The sequence below is a fragment of the Filicampus tigris genome, chromosome 14 (genome assembly GCF_054856515.1).
Source record: "Filicampus tigris isolate MCC_2025a chromosome 14, RoL_Ftig_1.0, whole genome shotgun sequence".
NCBI classification, from domain to species: Eukaryota; Metazoa; Chordata; class Actinopteri; order Syngnathiformes; family Syngnathidae; genus Filicampus; species Filicampus tigris.
In genome coordinates this window covers 23,209,071-23,229,006 of record NC_141230.1, presented here as the reverse complement: position 1 = coordinate 23,229,006, position 19,936 = coordinate 23,209,071, and the positions used below count along the sequence as shown (strand labels likewise).

The window sequence follows — 19,936 nt, the reverse complement described above, 5'->3', positions numbered from 1 at the left end:
CTCGACCCACTTTATTTCGTCTTTGTGCCCTTCAACATAACGGAACAAGGAGTACCAACGGTTACTCACAAGTTGACTCACGGGCAAACCTTAGTTGGAAGAACTCACCCTTTATCTGGTCTAACAAGCAGAGGTGGGCACTTTTTTGCGTCCTCCGTCCTCGTCCCAAGAACCCTTCCGTTCTTGTCCCTCCGTCCTTATTAATAAAAATCATCGCCCAGCCCCGTAAGCCCTCCGTGCACACACAAACATTACTTAAAGATGGTTAGCTGGCTAATTTCCTATGCACGTGGGAGTATCGTGAGTGGATGGAATTGTTTACAAGAGTTGACCCAAGATAGCATTTAGCTGCAACACAAAACCGTCGCGATGTGATGAAGACGATGGTGATGCCGATGCATCCGGGCGAAGTCGGGAGAATATTTAAGATTGAGTCAGAACATCATAAACCTGCACATGATTTGCATGTTTAATACTACACTGAGTGGACAGGTGGATGAAGACAGGATGCATCACAAGCACCCATGCTGGGAATCAAACAGGAGGTCGGCCATATTGCTTTGAAGCGGCCAGGTTGGCCAACTCCAATGAGGGAATTGCCCCAAATTGGATCCTCCACAAACTGGAATGGAAAACTTGAAAGTGTCCCAAAAGTGTGAGCGTGTTGTTTGTCTATTATGCGCCTTGCCTTTAGTCAGGGATGCATCCAGCCTATTGAAGCCTGACGCAACAAATACTTGTGAATTCCTTTCACCTCCAAATCTGACCACAGTCCGAATCATTTCAAAACAGAGTCCTTTGCGGCAGGTGGCCTTGAAGCACAATTTATTTTCACATGCGCACCCTTTGTTGCTCTTTCCAAAAGTCGGCGATGCCTCGAGAGAGGGCCGCCTCGGCCAATCTCCGACACTCGTTGGGGGTGAAGCCCACCAAGGCGGCGCCCTTGGTGCCGACCCCGTGCCCGGCCGCCAACTCGGCGACCCTGGCGGCGACGAGAGAAGCCGGAACGTGACAGTACGGCCGACCGCCGATGCTGAAGGACGGCCAGGGCGCCGCGGCGCTCGTTTGGCTCGGCGGGCCCCCCGGCACGCTCTGCACGTTGCAGGCGATCTCCACGGCGCCCTCGTGCGGCAGGGCCAGGACTTGGACCCCCCGAAGACCCCCCGGCGTGGACTCCCTGATGGCGGCGGCGATGCGGCGTCCTACGGTTAGGTCTTGGGTGTCGATAGTGACGTTGCAGTTCATGACGTAAGGACTGGCCCCAACGCCTGCGATGAGCGCAAACAAAGTCTGTGAGCACATTGCGGTTGTTTCTCCTGTCTCGCTTACATCACCGTGATCGGTTTCCGATCGTTTTTTCGGGTAAGTCTCCCGACGGCATATTAGCTGGCTTCGGGTCGCGGTTTTTAGACATAACGGGGAAAACTAAGGCCTAATCCACAGCCTGATGAAAGTACAAAAAATAGCGGGCTTTCAAAAAAAATCACGGCGCTGTACTTTCAAATCATTTGTGTGCGACTCCAGAGACCGGTTGATCCCGATCGGGATGCAGAAAGGAACATTTCTGCCGGGCACGTTTGTTGGCGCCAAGGGAGGAATTGTCGTGAAAACTGAAAACAGTGGACAAGTCGGCAAAGCAGTCGTTCTGCGTGGGACAGTAGAAGCATTTGTTCTGATTAAGCCACACCAAGGAAAGCTTCTGATGTCGTACTATGAGCAGAACAGTCGTGAAAAATGAAAACACTGGGCATTTCAGGAAAATGGCTGCTCTGCTTTTGGAGAGCAGACGCATTTGTTCTGATTAAGGCACATTAAGGAAAGCGTCTGACAGACAAATGTGTCGTCTTAAGGGCAAAATAGTAGCCATGAAAAGGAAAACACTGCACATTTAAGGAAAAAACATTGAACCGTTCCGAAAAGCAAATGTGTCTCTGCTTATTAAGGTGCAACAAGGACACTTTCCGACGGGTACATTTGTCATTTAACGAGGAGAATAGTCATGAAAAATGAAAAGGATGGACAATGCTGTAAAATCCTTGCACTGTTTTGGTGAGCAGAAGACTTCCTATTAAGGCGTATTTAGGAACGTTTCCGTCAGGTCAACGCGTGGCATTAAGAGCGGAATAGTCATGAAACATGAGAGCGGTGTACATTTCAAGAAAACCTTTGTGCCGTCCCGTTCCGGAACACAAAAGCAAAAACGAAAGTGATTTTCTTTTTGGATTGGGCTTCATGCGTCTGGACTGACCGGTGAGGCCGAAGCGTTTGTGTGGCACGGGCCCGACGCAGGGCCTGACGCCGTTCAAGTCGGGCGTTTTCTTGAACCAGCCCATCTCTTTCCTCCTCTGCGCCAGCCCCCGCTCAAGTGGCGCGTCGGCCCAGCCGAAGAGGAAGACGCCGGTGCCCGGCACTCGGCGGGTCAGGCCCGCGGCCACGGCTGAGGAAGCCCAAGAAAGGACGAGGTCAGCAAGAGCCGACAAAAAGAACGCTGCGCAAAGGGGATCTCACCGCGAGACTCTCGAGCGCAGTCGGCAGTTCCCACGTCCTCCCCCAAGGGGTGGATGGGCACCAGGTCCACGGCACCCAAGCACGGGTGGACGCCCGAGTGGCTGCGCATGTCAAACAGCTCGCAGGCTTTCTCGCAGGCAGACAAGACGGCCTCTCCTGAAATACCCCAAAAGACCAGATTTTTATTTTTGGTGGGGTCAATTACATTGCACAAACGTGAGTCGGTACTTACTGATGGCTTCAATACTGGCCACGATTGTGATGACGGAGCGGTTGTAGTCACGGTCATTGAAGATGTTCAGCACCGTGGTCTCATCTCTTCGAACACCTGCCCAATCGGAATCAAGACAATAGTTGCTCAAATTGGCCGCTTCAAACCAAAACGGCCGACTCGATTTCAGGAACGCTTCCTTGAGACTTTTTTGTGCGTGCTGTTATGGCAGACATGAACAAGCATTTTTTTTCCAAACTTTCTATCAATGGCACAATTAAGGCTTGGCATTCTCCCAAGGCGGCTTCTTTAAACCAAAATGGCTGACCTCCTATTCAGTTCGGGCTATGGGCCCTTGAGACTTTTGCCTGCGTCCTGATACGATACGGTGCCTGGGGGAGAACAAAACACGAGCCGTTGAATTCACACAAAACGGCTGCTTCGAACTAAAATGGCCGTCTCCCAGTTTGATTTTCAGCATATGTCCATGAGACTTTTTAGTGTGTACTGTAATGACAGACATGTCCACCTAAATTTGTAAGAATTGGTGAAACCTGTGTATGGGGCAGTACTAGCACTCGTGTTCTGGACTTACCTTGAGAGTCGTATAAGGCGGCCATGGCCACAGTTTCCACCAGGTCCTTCCTGCGAGCCTCCGACACATTGAGCAGACATGTCACCAGGCGTCTTCCAATTGAAGTGGTCGACATGTTTCTGCAATAATAATAATTTCAACGAAATTAGGGTCAAAAACGTATACTCACACGCGAAATGTAAAACATGATTCTCTCTGCTGTAAAAAAAAAAAAAAAGAAGAGATTTAATGACATTTGGAATCAAATGTAAAACAAAAACGATCCAAGGATTCTCAATTAAAGATTCCATTTGTTGCAGTTTAAGTAATTTATTTTCAGGATAGTACAACTGTCTTCATTTTAGGACACATGAACCACTATTCACATGTACGGAAAATTTAGAGTGTTTAGTTCACCGACCATGTTTTTGGAAGGAAATCAGAAAAAACACACATATACACAGGGAGAACATGCAGCCCGGATTTGAACCCACAGCGTCCAAACTGTGAGGCTGATGTGCTAACCAGTCATTCACCGTTTAGTATTCAATAAAAGAAAGGTAATATAAGTCATTTTAGGTAATTACAACAATCATAGTTTGTTTTTGTCTTTTAGAATAGTGCAGTAATAATTCTCCTTATACTGTATTTCATAAAGTTCACCATCAATAATGTGTCCTCTTTATAAAAGAAAGTGCAACTTTGATAGTCCGTCATCTTTTTAGTAAAGTACAACAACATGTCATTTTAAAGTTATCTAGTTATTTGTGCCAACTTATTCGAACAAATATGCGTGCTTTTCACTTGTTAGCTTTAGCAGTAAGCACGGCTTCTCTGTCCTCTGACTCCTCTCCCCCTGCCCATGCTCGATGTGTTGTTTAGTTTACACCTCGACTTCTTTTAGAGGCAATTGCTATTGTAATAAAAGTAGTTTATTCGCCGCTAGGGACTATTAGAGGCCAAAAGGAAAACATTTACTTTAGCTAGCCATGCTGCTAGAGCTGGGCAGTTACACTTCCTGTCCATTACGTATTATGGTCCGTGTTTAAACTCGCACCGAATGTCTGAGCAACGTGTGAGAATCAAAATTAAGTAGCCTAAAATGTCAAAGGTGAGAAAAGTTGACACTAAAATAAATATTGATTTGATTTTATAGTCACCGAGCGCTTGAGAATCACTGGCTGCTTATCATCGCTGGCTGCAGATTACAGAGATTGGGCAAAGTCCAAGCTGTCACTAAACACTGTGAAATGTTTAAGTGGCGTGAATATATCATTTTATTTTAAATACCTCAATAAATGCTTACAATATACGTGGATATTTAATTCGAACGTTCTCATTTGTTAAATGTGTTTAGCAAGGCGAGTGTAGTTCGTCACACAATCGAACACGGAAGTAACTATGAGGGATTTATCTTGGTTTACGTGCACGCTCGCGTCTGCTCCATGTACCGTAGCCATTTATCTTGTTAACTCGTGACAGTAGTGTTTTACATATGTTTTATTGTATCGTGCTCGGTTCCTCTGCATTCAAGGCACTGTACTGTATTAAAACGCATCAAATGCAGATGCATACAGCGTGCCTCTCGTTTTGTCGCATGCAAGCGAAAACTGAAGTAAAAACGAGGTGGTCATCGCAAGATGGCAATCAAGAACGTTCGCGCATGCTCAGTGTGGTGTTGACAAAACTGCCACGCGCAGTAAAGTGACGCCGTTTACCGGGGTGGCGTGTTTTCAATCAACAGCGCCTCTCTGTGGGCAAATCACATAAAGTTAAGCAGAAGAACGCAAATTGGCGACTTTTTGGGACCCTCCCCGAAGAGAGGAAACGTCACGCCATGTCTAAGGTCAGGTGGTGAACCAGAAGAAGCTTATATCCAAGCCATCTCGGTGCTAAACGTGCTGCTAATTCCACCACGGCGGCTCCTGTGCGCTCGTAGCTCAATGCTTGTCTTGCATCCGGGCTGAAGGATTGATCTTATTACAGTGACAGCTACACCGAACGCGCGACGATGACGACTACGGTGGCGCCGTCCTCCTCACCGGCATCGAGTCGTTGCCCGGTTGGACTCTCCAAAGGTGCGAGCGCGCCGAGGCTCCACAAGCTACTGGCCGTGCCCGGGTGCAAAGCAAACATGCTCAACGACCTGCTCCTCCTCCGGCCTGGAGATGGACACGAGTCACAAGCAGACAGCAGCAGCAGTAGCAAGCATGTGGTGTTTTTTCATGGGGACATTCAGGTGAGCATAGGTATCGACGACTACAGCCGATGTAGTGCCGGTGTTGTCTGCTGCATTGGACGATGGTCTGAGGGAAGGGGAGACAATAACATGCATTATATGGCAGCATAAGTAAGCACAACGAGAGGGTCCATCACAGTGATCGAAGTAAAACTAAAAGATGGGGCAAAAAAAAAAGAGAGAGAAAATGTTATAACCGAACTGTTTCAAGTGCATGTCCGTCATCCAAACGAGTCGAATGCAAGTACTGTCCCCCTCAAAGTTCGTGTGGTGCTGCGGCAGAACTTCCAGGAGGAGATGTCCTCGCAGTCAGAGTGCGCCCCGTGGCTGGCGTGGAGTCTGGAGCAGGTGGGCGTCACGCTGGGCCGCCGCTTCCCCGGGCACCACGTGTGGGTGGTGCGCGCCTCCCGCATGTACCTGCACAAGTTCAGCAGCTACCGCAACTTTGTGGACAGCAACATGTTCGGCGCCCCGCAACACGCCCCCTACTCGACCGAAGCCGATGTGGGAGCGCTGCGCCACCTCAGGTTGGGAAACTCCTCGCCTTCGCATTTTCATTGGCCCACGAGGAGTTTCAGGGCCCTTGTATGAAATGACTTGCCAGAAAAGCTGTCAAAAACGTACATAGGTAAAAGTGATCATTCCTGCACTTTGAAAACATCAAAAGTTGCTCAGGTTAAATGAAGGCAAGGCAAGGCAGCTGGATTGCTATCACTTATTGCATTTGCATGCGGCTTAACAGGGGAATGCCGCTTCACCATGTTTGCCTTGTACCCTGGGCTCCACTAATTGACTCGAGTCAGCCGACCTCAGAGCCCCAGTTGATCTTCTATGAGCAGTTCTTTAGTGTAATCAGGACCTAAATCATTCAGCCATTTATAGACCAGTTGCAGAATTGTCAAATCTACTCTAAAGCTGACTGGGAGCCAGTGTAGTTTGCCAGCGTAATTGAGACAACCTAAAACACTCCTCACGTTGTGCAGTTCAAATGGATCCCCCGAAAGTGGCGCATGGGAAAGCGAGAGTACCATTGGATAAGGTGACAAACCTCGACTGTGGTTGCAGGTCTCTGCTGGTCCACGGGATGGAGCGAGCCGGCCTGCCGAACGCCATCCGAGCTCCGGGCGACGCCACCGGCACCGCCGCCAGGTTCTCCCTGACCCTGGTGGGCTTCAGTAAAGGCTGCGTGGTCCTCAACCAAGTGGTCCACGAGCTGGCCGGTGCCCTGGCGGACCCGCGTCTCTCAGACTTTGCCGGAAGCCTTTCGGACATGTTCTGGCTGGACGGCGGCCACCCGGGGGGGAGCGAGACCTGGGTGACGGACAGGAGGCTGCTGGGCCAGCTGGCCACCAGCGGGATCGGCCTCCACGCCCACGTGACGCCTTACGAGGTCCGAGATCCCGTGCGGGCCTGGGTGGGCCGGGAGCACGCGTGTTTCGTGAAGACCCTGGAGGAGTTGGGGGCGCGTCTCTTTGATAAACTCCATTTTGAGGATGAACCACCATCCATTGAAAACCACTTTAGGGTCATTCAGGAATTCTGAGCCCCCCGCCCTTGGCAGCTGTCTCCAGCATCTGAGCGTACACGTCCAGACCTTGCGTGTACATCTGAATCTTTTCATACCCGATTCAAATGATCAGGACCGTTGTCAGGCTTCTTGACAAGCTTGCTGATCTGATCATTTGAATCAGGTGTGTTTTAGGAGGGAGACATGTCAAACAGGCTGGGTAGGGGCTCGCGAGGACCGGACTGCAGTTCAAGTTTTCTGCTCCAAAACGCATGTAATGTCATTACACTTAATGATTGAAATCTCGCTGTTTCTTTTTTTTTTTTTCTTTAATGCATGGCTGATTTGGGGGCACTCAGCATGTCCCTGAACTGCGTTTTTTTTTTTTTTTTTGCAACTGTGCGTCTCCTGGCGAAAAGATGAAAAAATGTACGTAAATCACGGCCAGTCTCCAAAAGTCACTCAGTAGCATTTTGTCGCCGTCCCGTGTCCGCGTTAACGTGAAAATGTAACATTTTCCCCAAATTGGACACAAGTGTTTTTTGCAGGACAGCGACAATTTGTTTTGTTTTTGCACCCATAGATTGCACTCTGGTTTTAATGTTGGTTTCAAGATGCTCTAGAAACCTGGGCTTTCATTCCTTTTGGTTTTGTTGGAAATTGCCTGTCTTTGTCTCTGTGGAAACTTGTTTTTCCAGGCATCTTACTTAGAATGACGCATTTTGACCCATTTTTTTCAATGTTTCCTGTGTTGTCATTTAAATTATAGGCTGTGTGTGTGTGTGTGTGTGTGAGAGACGTTGTGTATTTCAAGGCGCACTCGTGATGACTTGTGTTTACAGGCTTTCCAAGCACACTGGCCGCCTTGTCGTCTTCTTCCCTCAGTTGAGATTGTACGGCTGATTATGAGCGTAACAGTGGGCTGAATAGACAGAAGGCATGCTATTCTTGTCTTGTTAGTTCTAGTTGTGCTGGCGTGTTGTTTGGAAAGCAGCGATGAATGTCTACTCATTGAAACCCAGAGTCACGGTTCCCACTCCCCGCTGCACTATTGAGCGCGGTCGGGTCGGCCATGATCAACGTTGAATGTAACAAAGCCAATCATTCCATTTTATCGGCCCATTCAAGGATCTCATAGCAAGGTGAAAATTAAATCGGTCCGATTATGGTACGGATCAACTTGACCCGTCCACCAAAAAAATATTTCAAAAATTAAAAATGTGCATAAACTTCATCTAGCCTTGTTTTTTGTTTCTCTATGTATTTACATGGTACGTTACACAACTGGCAGTGATAGAGGCTAACAAAAATACTCATTCAATTTTTTTCATTTTTACACTATTATACTTTTAAACATGATGACACTTTTAAGTGTTTTGTAAAGCGAGCTGATTTTATTTCTGGCATTTTCCAAAATATTCCTCGGAAAAAGAATATTCCTAAAGAAAATATGAATGTAAAACATATTTAAATTACTTACTAATGTTGTGTCAAACAAATCAACTTTGTAAGACTTTCTTATATTCCAGTGACCGTCTTTATTTTTTTGTCTTTTTATGGTGAACTTTCCTGCTCTGTTGCAGGTCAAATTGACCGATAAAATTGCTTACTTTTATTCCTGAGATTTCCCAGTTTCCACAAAAACATTTTATGGGGCTGAAAACAAAAGAGTTAGAATAGTTGCACCAAATACTTATGTATACATATGTAAACATTTCTGGAGTACGGCAAAAACAAATGGCCTTTTAATGTTTTCTTCTTTTTATGGACATTGAAGACAAACGTCAATCAAATGGGACAAAGGAGTCTCATCGTTTCTACAATCTTTAATAAGCATTATTAAGCACTTGGATGCCTAAATATGAATTAGCTTGTGTGTGCTTGATCACAAAACATGAGTTTGTTTTCTTAAGTGGTGGCAATCATATTGCTCTTGCGTTAAATTAGAAACAGTCCAAAATAAACAAACATCTCCGGGGACGCGCTTGTGCTTATGGCCGGTTGACGTCTCCCGACACCCGACGAGCACGGGAATGGCACGCGCGACATCGTCGACACATTCAAGTGTGTCATCATCCAGCAGAGCGAGCGTCAAACAAGTCCGTCCGCCTTCTCTGCGCGTCACACCGCTTGTTAAGTCTTGAAAAACAAAAGACTACTCACAAAGTCAGCCAACCAGCCCACACGTCATCATTTCAAGACACGCGCGTGTGTGTGTGTGTGTGAGGTATCGATCAGACAAACAGCAGCAAAGTGTGATTTAAAGAGGACATATTATGGAAATGGACTTTTGCGTTCATCTGGATTGTAACACATAACAGCATTTAATTTGCATAATCCCGCCCCCACAGGCTGAGGGAAGAGCTGCCACTTTCAAGCGATGGCAGGATATATGCTGTCTGAAACGCAAACGTGTCAAAGCCAGATGGTAAGCTGAGCTGCCGGGGCAGACTGCTTTGTGACTGCCGGGTGACGCTTCTGCAACACTGCGTGTCATTCAGCGGCTTGGTGATGAAGTGCTGCTTCCACCAGCGAAAACACAATCCATGCTTTTGCTGTCTTCATGAGGGCAAGCGTGTTTCTCTTTACGTCACTCGGTTAAGTAGTCACTGGCCTAATGGCAACGCTCTAGCCACGCCCCCGGTCGTCATGGTAACGAGAGCCTCTAAAAGTGAAACAGGCTTGCCTCCTCAAAACAGTTCCAAGAAACTGGAAAAATAGGGTGAAGATTCCTGATTCGGGGGGTATTTCTAGAAAAGCATGCCTCAGACATTTGAAGGTGCCTGCGAACTGTTTGAAATGACATTTTCGTTGACCTGCATAATGATGGCCTCAGTCATTTTTTTCGGAATGTTTTTAGTTACAAAAAAAAAAAAATTTCAACAAACAACATCCAGTTGGCTCGAGTCCACGTTTGTGGATTACTGTGACCTGGATGACTGACAATTTACACAAGAGAAAAACGCTTTAGCAAGCACATTGCTATTTAAAAAAAAAAAAAAAAAAAAAAAAAATGATATAGCAACAGTAATTTAAAAATTAACCAAGAATGTTTTGTAAGGAAAAACATTAGCATAATATGTCTCCTTTAAGTCCTGAGGTGTAAGGACACTGAAGCTTATTTCTAGAAAAGCAGTTTTTTTTTTACTTGCTCCTCCAATGCAACTTGACAACACTTGTGCCTTGAGATATCAGTTTCATCCATTCCATGACCAGGCTTGTGCCTCAAAACGCTCATACTTGCAAATCATCTTTCACCACTGAAATGAATCCAAATGCCATTAATCCGTTCCAGCCCCTCCCAAAAATGTTTTTTTTTTAATTAAAAAAGAAAATGAAGAAAACTAGCACTTTATAAAAACAGAGTAATAATAAGATAACAGAAAAGGAAGCATTCAACAATTTTTGTAGAATGATTTAATGCTACAATTTATTTCATTGTACTGTTCCTTCTGGCGTGCTCGCCTTGGCCAGCGGGAGGCAGTCTTATACAGTCAAGCAGACACAATCGAAGAAGAATAGATTTCTTCTCCAGAATTAAAACTGCAACATTAGACATGATTGGAGTGGATGAATTTACGCCTGTGATGTTTGTTAGCATTAAGCTAAACGGACCTTTTTTTTTTTTAAAGGAAAAAAAGTGCTTGGATGAAATACAAAACGTTGAAATGTGTAATTTGACTGTAAACTTCAACATTGAACCGCTTGAAGCCTCTTTTTGGAATGCTTGTTCAATGTTTGCTGAACTGCTGCTTTTTGTGAAATGAGTTCAATTGAGTTCACTGCCACTATACAGCGCTCAAGTTTCAAGTCCCCCCCCCAAAAAAAATAAAAAAACGTAGAACTGGGGAAAAAAATTCAACTAAGTCGGGTTACTCATATCTCAAGGCACCGTTGCGTCACCCTAGTGGAGAAAAGCAGCGTGATTTTGCGCTCCCAGAGTAGCCTTGCAATTCTTCCGTCATTCCGGATGACAACATGGCCGCTCCGCACAAAGGCCACCGTGTTGGCTGCTGACAGCATGAGATGACGACAACGACAAAAAGATAACAATAAAAAAACGAAAACACTTGGGGAATGGCGGCCTCAGCCAGCATCCCTCCAACTCCACAAAAAGCCTTCCCGCACCCACATAGCGTCAACGCCACCTTCCAACATCACGTCCACAGTGACCACATAAAAAGTCCTTCTTTCAACCTTCTCAATTCCCTGAATTTCTCGCCACTCTCCAGCAATCCAGATACCCAAAACATTTCTCCACCTCATCTGTACTATAAATGACATCAAAAATAATATAAAGTATAAGTCCAGCGCATAAATAACAACGACAGGAATGACGCTAGGTATAAGCAAAGTGAGCAGTGTTTTTTTTGTTGTTTTTTTTGTGTTCCTTTTCCCGCTATAGATAAAGAAGAACCTTCATTATAAAACCAAGCGTGAATGCATAAAGCGCTGTGTTGATGAGGAAGTTAAGTGCTCGAGGGTGGTTCCCTTTTCTGCGGGCGGACGAGAGCGTAAATCGTTGGAGCAACCTGAGCAGGACAATTTTACAGCAGCGCGTTGGGGCAAAACGACTGGCAAACGTTTCGTTAGGAGTTCGGAACATGTCATCACCTGAGAATCCGATTAACACTGAATAGAGAAAGGCCTGAAAGCGCAACGATTGAACGACTCTTTTCTTCTAAAAGCCCTGAGCTAAATTCCAATGCTCAAAATGTGCCAAATATCAGGAATGTGCTTTTGTGCTGGTTTAGGCCGTTTTTCCACATGGCACTGTCGAATGCAAAAATCTACACGCGTGCATCCAAAGCAGAGTACACACATAGCGACACTCCAATCGCCCCTCGTTTTCTCTCGCACATCATGTTTTCATGAGAATAATAATAATAATAAAATATGATTTACTAATTATTAGTTAAAGGTTATGTTCAGCAACAGGTGCATTTTTTTCTGAGACATCCTAGTTATAAATTTGAACACATGCTAAAATCTGTACTGCGCACATTTTTTTTTATAGGTCAAACTTAAAAAAAAAAAATCTGAATCTCTCACAAACCTGTTGTGCTAGGAAAAAAGGAAAGTCATTTTTTGAAAACAACATAAAAACTACTTTTATGGACACATAAAGCCATCTCTGAATAAAATTTGCTGTTGACCACTGTTATTGAATGTCTCTGACCCATTATTGTGTGGTGCGTAATTTTTCCTTCCCAATCTGCTCGGAAAATGGTGACAATGTTTAAACATGCGTATAAACGTGTTGGTATTTGTCCTTTTCACTCCTTTGTCATCAAAATAAGCAAGATCCCCGATCTGCTTGCAAAACGGTCACAATTATAAATGTTAAACATGTTCAATACTCATGACCGCAAAGCGCTGTCTGTGATCAACCGATTTTCAACATCTTACGTACGCACATAAATCAAAAAGGGATTTGAGCATCACTCCTCCCTCGTGATAAATACCAATCACGCACCACACCACAAGACAGCGGTCCAGTGATTTAACCTCCGCGATCCGATCGGAAAAAAATTGACAATCCTAACTGTTAACTGGGTTCAATATTTCCGATTGAAATTCTTAGTGAGTGTGTGCTCAAAACACGGTGCCTTGCATAGGTCGGTCTTAGGACTACGACAAATATCGTTCTGTGTGTGTACATGCCAATCTTAAAAATTACTAAAACAATTGGTTAAGATGTTAAAACACTGCTATGTGTGTACCGGCTTTGGCAAAGCGGCCATTCAACAGGGCTCAAGCACAGAGCCAACTTAATGTACTGCATGAATCGCCACAAAAAAAGTGCCCACGAGCCCTCGCCTGGCACGAGAATTCCAGTTCAACACCACGGAGACAAACAGGATCACAAAAGCGGATCAGTAAGATGATTATCTTTGGCTTGTGTTAATTAACAAATGAATCGGAGCACAAATAAGTCGCCCGTTGGTCTTCAAACCAATTTGAAAGCAATTAGCTTTTTGCGCTCACAAGTCGCCGTCTCCGAGAAGCGCCTCCTCGTCCAAGCGGAAGCGTTTGGCGTGGGAATGCAGCGGCGGCGGCGGCGGCGGCGGCGACTCCAAGAAGTTCTCCTTGTCCTCGGGGTCCTCGGGCGGAGGCGCCGCCCACTTGGCGCCGCAGCTCCGCTCGCGGGGGCCGCGGGCGGACGCCGGCTCGGGGCCGGCGTACAGCTGCTGCTGCTGCCACAGCCAAGGGTGGCCGATGCACTCGGCGGCGCTGGGACGGTCCCTGTCGGCAACAGTCGCCCGTTAGTGTGCTGGTGTAGCCCGCGTGAAAGCCGCAGAGTTAGCGACAGGTGAAAAACAGGCACAGAAGGGAAATGCCATTCGAGCCGTGGCGCCAACATTGGACCCGGCCCGTAGAATCCTTCGGAATGCGCCGGAGACGAAAGAAACAAAGTAGATAGATAGAATGTCACACGGACATACCGAGGAAAAAGACAAACATTGAGAGAGAAGGAAAGGAAAACCCAAAAACTGATTTTGATGACATCACTGACAGCTTCGTCAGCCCTTAGTGGCCGTTCACGTGACCGCCTCCGCTCGTCATATTTCCAAGATTCTTGTTGTCATTTACGACACACACTTGGAAACCAACATAACACCTACACTCAATTCTTTACGTATACATGTGCCCAAATGTTTTTTTCAACAGTTTTCAACTGGTACATGGCGAGAATACTTTCCTGCTAGCAGGAAAATGGGAGCTCAAACCACACAACTGTACCTAATGTATTGTCTTTCCGTGTTCTTCTTCTGTGAGGCTTAGTGGCAAACCAGCTTAACGGAACATTAGCGCCGCCAACTGATCATGTCCTTCCACCGCAAGGAAAGGAGAGCAACGTGAATTGAACGCGGTCGTAACGCAATATTAAATAAATAGTAAGCAAAAAAATACATCATAAAAATTTGACAAGTGACAGGTCCCATCTTGAAAAAACATGCACGTCAAGATGCTCACATGTCAGGGTATTACAATTCTTGGGAGAACATTTCATGGCCTGGTGATGACAATGATGAAATCAGGATAAGGAAGCTTTGGCAGGTTGGCCAAGCGAGCGAGTCTCCAGACTTCAGCCCAAAAGAGCATTTTTGCCAGCTTCAATAGAGATGGCAACTGCACATTATTGTCACAGCAAAGCAAAGCTTCCAAAGGGGAGCACTTGGCGTGAATTCATTCAAAAATGTTTATATGGCAGATTGAAAAAGAAAAAAGGGGATTGATGTGAAAGTGGCGATGATGAGGGGATGCGGCATAATTGCTACTTCCAAGCACATTCCTACCAGTGGAAAAAAAGGCTTGCTGCAAAGCGTTTTGTGTGGTTATGGAGAGCGCAAAGAGCTGTTGGCCGGTGACCTCCTTGTATATATATAAATAAATAAAAATAAATAAAAAAACGTCTCTAAAATCAAATGTTGCGGCGGCCTGGGGGCAGATGTCCTTTTGCTCTCCACTGGGACTCGATTCCAAAACAATGACTTCTATTCTGGGGACTGAGCTCACACACGCGCACACGCACGCACGCACGCGCCGCCGCTGTTGTTGTTACTCACTCGGGCGCTTTGACCAGCAGCTTGCGGATGAAGTCCACGGCCAGCTCCGATACCCTGGAGAAGGCCTCCCGGCTGTAGTCCACGTTGACCTGGGACACGTTCAGGTACGTCTCCTGCTTGTCGTCGCCGGCAAACGGAGACTCGCCCGTCACCAGCATGTAGGCGATGACGCCCACGCTCCTGAGGGCAAGACAAGACGCATATTACACACACCGCACCCCAAAAAGAAAAAAAGAAAAAAAAGATCCAATTGAAGGTGTTGGGCTTGAAAGTCCCCACTCACCAGAGGTCCGTGGATGTTGTAATGGGCTCATAATTGAGGATTTCCGGTGCTGAGTGAAGAAAAGATACATTTGGAATTTGCACAAAATGGATGCCCCAAACCAAAATGGCTGACTTCCTGTTCAGTTTCATATGTCCGGTTATGTTACATGTAACCAATTTCATGTCAATCGATGAAACTGGTGTTTGGAACTGATTTTTTGATTTTCCTCAAAGTTTCTCACCAAATAAGATTCCCAAAATGTCTGCTTCAAAGCAAAATGTTGTTCAATTTCAGGCTTGGGACTTTTTCATGTCCTGCTGAGGTATACATGTCAACTCAAATTTGGCACAATTGGTGACACGACTGACTGGGGCCCTTTTTTTTTTTCGTTTCCAACCAAATTAGAGGTCGGGAATTTGCCTAAACTGTCTGTGTCAACCCAAAATAACCGACTTCCTGTTCAATTATCAGGCATGGATGTTTAAGATTTCTTTTTCGATAGACAAGCCCGCCTCATTTTGGATGGAGTGATGCAAGTGGCAGTGAGGACTCCTTTTGAGTAACTCGGTTATTGTGAAACTATCCAGTCTGACTGTAACGCAAGCGGGATTCATTTGCAATCTGGAAGCAGAGGCGTGAACATCTCCGGCTCTGGAGAGAGTCTTCCAGTCTTCACAAGTTTGCAATAAGGCCACAAAAAGTGGCTCGGAAAAGAAAAATAAAAGCCATGACGGGTCCGGAAAGTGACAACACTGCAATGCACTTTTGCAACGCCTTCGTGCCGCCCCCAGTTGCCATGGTAACATGAACCAAACTCAATTGCAAAACTTAAGTGCCGCCCCGAAACCGGGCCATTGCAGCCTGAATGTTATAAGTGGATGCTAAATTCTTTATTTCTCGTGTATTTTGACATACGACGGTCAGAATGAGGTTTTACAAAAGTGGGCTTCCCTCCACGACAACTAACTTTTGCAGCTGCTGCTGTGCGAGTGTGTGCGTGTTTGGTTTTTTTTTTGTTTGTTTTTTTAATCTTACCCACATACTCGGGTGTGCCAAGAATCTCTCGGAGCTCCCCAACCGCACCCAACCTGCGTGCCAGGCCAAAGTCTACAATTTTGATGTCGCCGGGAGGGGAGAGGCTGGTCAGCAGGATATTCTGCGGCTGGGAGAGAAAACAAAAGAGTCGCGCCAACATGATTGGGATAGCAAAGGGCGCCTTTTTTGTCTTACAGCGGGCGCCAAATGTCATCTCCACCTTGAGGTCCAAGTGCACCAGGTTGCTCTGGTGGAGGTGGTGAACGCCCTCCAGCATTTGCCTGATCAGACGGGTGATTTGGGCCTCGGGCAGCAGCTCGTCAGACACGCAGTGGTCGAATATCTCGCCACCTGCCGCGCTGGGTGGGAGAAAATCGTATCTTTCAAACAAATGGTTGGCGCTCGTCCATTTTGTGCGCGGCCTGTATCCAAAAATGTGCCATCTCATGAACACACTATTTGTTTTGCAATGGGAATTACAATTTGCCAACATGTCCGCTGCATGCACAACATACATGGATCCACATGCTACTTAGCAGGAGTACTTCAGCAGTTTGTTGATGAAGTGCTGCCTCCAGCAGTGAAAATACAATCCATGCATTTCCTGTCTTTAAAAGCACTTTGCCGTTTGCACTTGCTTTTTCATAATTTGGGATCAACAAGTTGCAACAAACTACAACCCCCCAACCTCCCCCATTGTCATGGGAACGCAATCTCGTATTGTTTGCCCACCCCACAGTAGAGGGGGACAAAACATATCTTGACAAGGCCTCATGCAATCCACTGCTTTTACTGTCTTTGTGGGGCCAGGCAGTTCATACTCCTTTTTTTTTTAGGCCCAACAAATAGCCAGCCCTTAGTCATCGCAGTAATGTAAACAATTGTCACGTTGGCACACCCCGCAGTAGAAGGGGACAGTGTGAGCCAACAAAATACAACCCATTGCTTTTAATGTCTTTATGGGTCACTTTTAATGACAATTCTTCTTGCGTGGGCTACTTTGATGATGGGAACCGGGACACATAGGAACTGTATTAAATTTGAAAACATTTTTTTTAAATGATGACGTCTGCTTTGCCCGGCAATAGCTGTGATGTGGTCTTACAAAATAAAAAAAAGTGACTTCTTTGCCCCAACAATAGCTGTGATGTGAAGTCTTATGAAGCAGGACGGTTCCTGTGTTGCAAGACACCTTGACTCAAGGTGACTCACCACTAAAAAAGCTCCCAAACACATCGGCGGGTTACAGTTTTGTTACTTTTCTTTGGATGAATAAATATTTGTTTTGTTGAGGCTGCGCAGGAGGGACCATCGAATGTCCTCGCTTAAGCACAGGGTGTGTGTATTGTTGAAAGTTCAACGTACACACACTTCGCCTCGAGAACAATCAGTGCGTATTCAAGTCCTTCAAAGCAATCTCGGTTTCGGTAATGCCGGCCACACGACCAAGCCGGGAAACATGGGGCGATTTCCGCACGGTGAGCTGAATCGTCCCCAAGGTGACCTCCGTTGTGACTCACTATTCCAGCACGAGGACGATGTCGTGGTCCGTCTCGTAAGCGGCGTGCAGGTTGACCACTCTGGGGTTGTTGCGAGCCGTCTCCAGGACGGCCATCTCGTGGACCACCTCGGCCCGGCAGTCGCGACCCCGCCTCCTTTTGCGCAGGAACTTGGCGGCGAACACCTTGCCCGTGGCTTTCTCCACGCAGCGCTTCACCACAGCAAACTTGCCCCTTGGACGACAACAAAGGAGACACGGAGCGGAACATGAATTTGAATTCTGTCGGCACAGTTAATGTTCAGTATCGGGCACGGCTCCTTGAGACCTTTTCGTGGGTCCTGTTCGAAGAGACACGTGCACCCAATTTCATGATAATATGAGAAACTGCCATCTGTTGATTTTTCTAACGATCCAGTGGCGCTGCTGAGCGAGTTTTATTTGGGGCTGAGGGTTGTTTTTGGAAGCCCTATGTTACAAACATTTTTGCTGGGGCTTATCTGCTTACAAATGTTGAATTTTTTTGGTTTAACCAAAATGAACACAGGAGAGGAGTGTATAGGTGGAAAAACACATTTTCTTAACTTTCCAGGGGGCGCTACTGAATAAGTATCAGGAATAATTACATCAGGAAGATCTTACTAAATTGAATCAACGTTCATGATGGTGTAACCAACATGAAAAGAAGAGCGCTCTGTAAAAGTGAAAAACAGATTTTCTCTACTTTCTCGGTGGTGCTACTAAGCAATTTATGAGATACCTTAAAAGCAAAGGTTAATTCATAACCGGTACATTTTTTTTCAGGCAAGAGGTATTCTTTTTCTTTAACAACTGGTAGAAATGTGACACCCAAAGTATGTCAACGGGATCAGAAGGTGCTCCAATCAAGTTGTCATAATGTCAGACTTTTGACTGCAGAAATAACAGAAGTTAAACCAGGAGGAGGCGAACCGCTAGAACTGGTTGGACAAAGTTCATGTTTACCACTCATGGACAAGAACAGAGTGTAAAAGTGACCTAGATTAACATTACAGTAACATGAAACCACATCGTACTGTACTATGGATAGAGAGAGCAAATACTACTGATAACACTCAACAAAATCCGTTTTCATCATTTCCGGCCGACAGAGTTCAAGTTACACGGCCTAATAAAGCAAGAGGTGCTCAAATTATGGTCTTGGTACCCTTTGTGAGTCATAGCATGGGGGGGGGGGTGCACAATTTTGTATATGTGCGTGTGAATTTGGCTTGAGTAAATTGAAGAACATTGTCATATCTTATCAGTGTTTTGTTGGGACTACGAAAGGGCTATAAATGATCAAGATCATCTTCCCAAAGGGTGCAGTTTACAAAGTGTTGACGTTTAAAGGCAGCTGGTAGGCTCTCTCTAGGGTTAGAACCCAAATGTTTTGTGTTTCAAGAACATCTGAGATGTGAAGGGAAAATTCTTTTGACATGGAATGACCCTTAAAACTCACATCAAAAGAACAAAATGTGAACTACTGCAGGAGGTTAAATATTACCTTTTACAAGAAAAGGTGTGTGTGTCTTGTAATAGTCAATGTTTTGTCAAGTGAAAGTTTGGGGTTATTTTGCAAAGCAAAATAGTTAAGAAAAAATTTGCATTTGCCTCGACTTTTTAAATTAAGGGGCATACATTTGACTTATGCTTGATTGGCATTAGGATTATTGTGGGGGTCCTTATATGTGTCGCCTGAAAAGTTTTGGAAGTCTGGTGGAAAGTGTTCCGACTCACCTTCCCAGCTCGCCGGTGACTTCGAATACTGCGTCCAGAGGCTCCGCGCTGATCGGTGTGAGACTTTCGGCCAGAAGTCCGCAGGCGGCGGCCAGCCCGCCGCGGCTGTCCAGCCGCCTCCGAGACATCTTCACCTCCAGCACCAGCACCAGCACCAGCACCAGCACCAGCACCAGCAACGGAACCGGCACCGGCACAAAGAAAAGGGTGGCGAGTCGCGACGAAATAAAAAAAGGAGACTCTCAAATTGACGAAGCGAAGCTAACAGCGCCGGCCGCCGGCTGCTGCTTCCATGCTAGCCCGGTTAGCTTCCGCGGTCAGCTCGAGGCTCGATTTGGTCAACTTAACGGAGGAGGAGGAGGAGCTCGAAAAAGACACTCAACCACATAGCTCTCCATTGATTAGCGCATCCAACCGCTCGCCGACGGCTCAAGTCAACCACTTCAAGTTCACCTCTTCGGAGACTTTTCGGTGATATGCCACTTTATTCTTTCCCCCCCTTTTTTTTACGTCCTTCTTGTTTGACACTTTTCTCCGAACGTCACTGCCCCGCGCATGCGCACTGCTGCTTTGCGGCTTTCATTTGAAACCGAGGCGGAAATAAACTCGAAAATGAGGACAAACAAAAGCATGAAATCATATTTGAGCGTTTTAAATCTTTAAAAAACACAGGTAAGTTAGACAGTAATATATCTACAATGAATTAATAATGTGTATTAATTGTCTTTTACGTTTTCAAGTGGCAAGCTAACAAGATTATTTTGATGTCG

At 46.0% G+C, this 19,936-nt stretch overlaps 3 protein-coding genes across 8 annotated transcripts; 1 reads left to right on the top strand and 2 right to left on the bottom strand.

Moving 5' to 3' along the window:
* Window positions 1-455: 455 nt before the first annotated feature.
* Window positions 456-6,714, bottom strand: ftcdnl1 (formiminotransferase cyclodeaminase N-terminal like 1). 6 transcript variants are annotated; one of them, XM_086052426.1, is made up of 8 exons: window positions 6,581-6,714; window positions 5,735-5,949; window positions 5,336-5,599; window positions 3,315-3,433; window positions 2,741-2,836; window positions 2,509-2,664; window positions 2,249-2,437; window positions 798-1,268 (listed from the first exon to the last, which is right to left on the bottom strand). In XM_086052426.1, the coding sequence occupies exons 4-8, from the start codon at window positions 3,427-3,429 to the stop codon at window positions 832-834; spliced, it is 993 nt and encodes a 330-aa protein (XP_085908552.1). In that variant the 5' UTR covers window positions 3,430-3,433; window positions 5,336-5,599; window positions 5,735-5,949; window positions 6,581-6,714; the 3' UTR covers window positions 798-831. The 6 variants fall into 6 exon arrangements, with proteins under 6 accessions (XP_085908554.1, XP_085908552.1, XP_085908553.1 ...); XM_086052427.1 differs by lacking the exon at window positions 6,581-6,714 and having other exon boundaries at window positions 5,735-5,964; XM_086052423.1 differs by lacking the exons at window positions 5,336-5,599; window positions 5,735-5,949; window positions 6,581-6,714 and adding an exon at window positions 4,584-4,929.
* On the top strand, window positions 4,987-8,273 carry c14h2orf69 (chromosome 14 C2orf69 homolog). Its single transcript, XM_086052430.1, has 4 exons — window positions 4,987-5,139; window positions 5,280-5,532; window positions 5,815-6,059; window positions 6,598-8,273. The coding sequence occupies exons 2-4, from the start codon at window positions 5,305-5,307 to the stop codon at window positions 7,073-7,075; spliced, it is 951 nt and encodes a 316-aa protein (XP_085908556.1). The 5' UTR covers window positions 4,987-5,139; window positions 5,280-5,304; the 3' UTR covers window positions 7,076-8,273.
* Window positions 8,274-8,850: 577 nt separating this feature from the next.
* stk17b (serine/threonine kinase 17b (apoptosis-inducing)) lies at window positions 8,851-19,731 on the bottom strand. The gene is made up of 7 exons (XM_086051998.1): window positions 19,167-19,731; window positions 17,431-17,643; window positions 16,131-16,269; window positions 15,911-16,037; window positions 14,894-14,942; window positions 14,611-14,790; window positions 8,851-13,285 (listed from the first exon to the last, which is right to left on the bottom strand). The coding sequence occupies exons 1-7, from the start codon at window positions 19,292-19,294 to the stop codon at window positions 13,024-13,026; spliced, it is 1,098 nt and encodes a 365-aa protein (XP_085908124.1). The 5' UTR covers window positions 19,295-19,731; the 3' UTR covers window positions 8,851-13,023.
* Window positions 19,732-19,936: the final 205 nt, after the last annotated feature.

What these genes read in the sequence shown, in the direction of transcription:
- c14h2orf69 (XM_086052430.1), top strand. Translation starts at nt 5,305, where the DNA reads ATGACGACTACGGTGGCGCCGTCCTCCTCACCGGCATCGAGTCGTTGC. An exon ending in TTTTTCATGGGGACATTCAG is followed by an intron (nt 5,533 to 5,814) that starts GTGAGCATAGGT and finishes GTGCTGCGGCAG; the next exon opens with AACTTCCAGGAGGAGATGTC. An exon ending in GGAGCGCTGCGCCACCTCAG is followed by an intron (nt 6,060 to 6,597) that starts GTTGGGAAACTC and finishes CTGTGGTTGCAG; the next exon opens with GTCTCTGCTGGTCCACGGGA.
- ftcdnl1 (XM_086052423.1), bottom strand. Translation starts at nt 4,633, where the DNA reads ATGAGAACGTTCGAATTAAATATCCACGTATATTGTAAGCATTTATTG. An exon ending in TATTGTAAGCATTTATTGAG is followed by an intron (nt 3,434 to 4,583) that starts GTATTTAAAATA and finishes TTATTATTGCAG; the next exon opens with AAACATGTCGACCACTTCAA. An exon ending in CTGCGCTCGAGAGTCTCGCG is followed by an intron (nt 2,438 to 2,508) that starts GTGAGATCCCCT and finishes GGGCTTCCTCAG; the next exon opens with CCGTGGCCGCGGGCCTGACC.
- stk17b (XM_086051998.1), bottom strand. Translation starts at nt 19,294, where the DNA reads ATGTCTCGGAGGCGGCTGGACAGCCGCGGCGGGCTGGCCGCCGCCTGC. An exon ending in GTCACCGGCGAGCTGGGAAG is followed by an intron (nt 17,644 to 19,166) that starts GTGAGTCGGAAC and finishes TTGTCGTCCAAG; the next exon opens with GGGCAAGTTTGCTGTGGTGA. An exon ending in ATCGTCCTCGTGCTGGAATA is followed by an intron (nt 16,270 to 17,430) that starts GTGAGTCACAAC and finishes TCTCCCACCCAG; the next exon opens with CGCGGCAGGTGGCGAGATAT.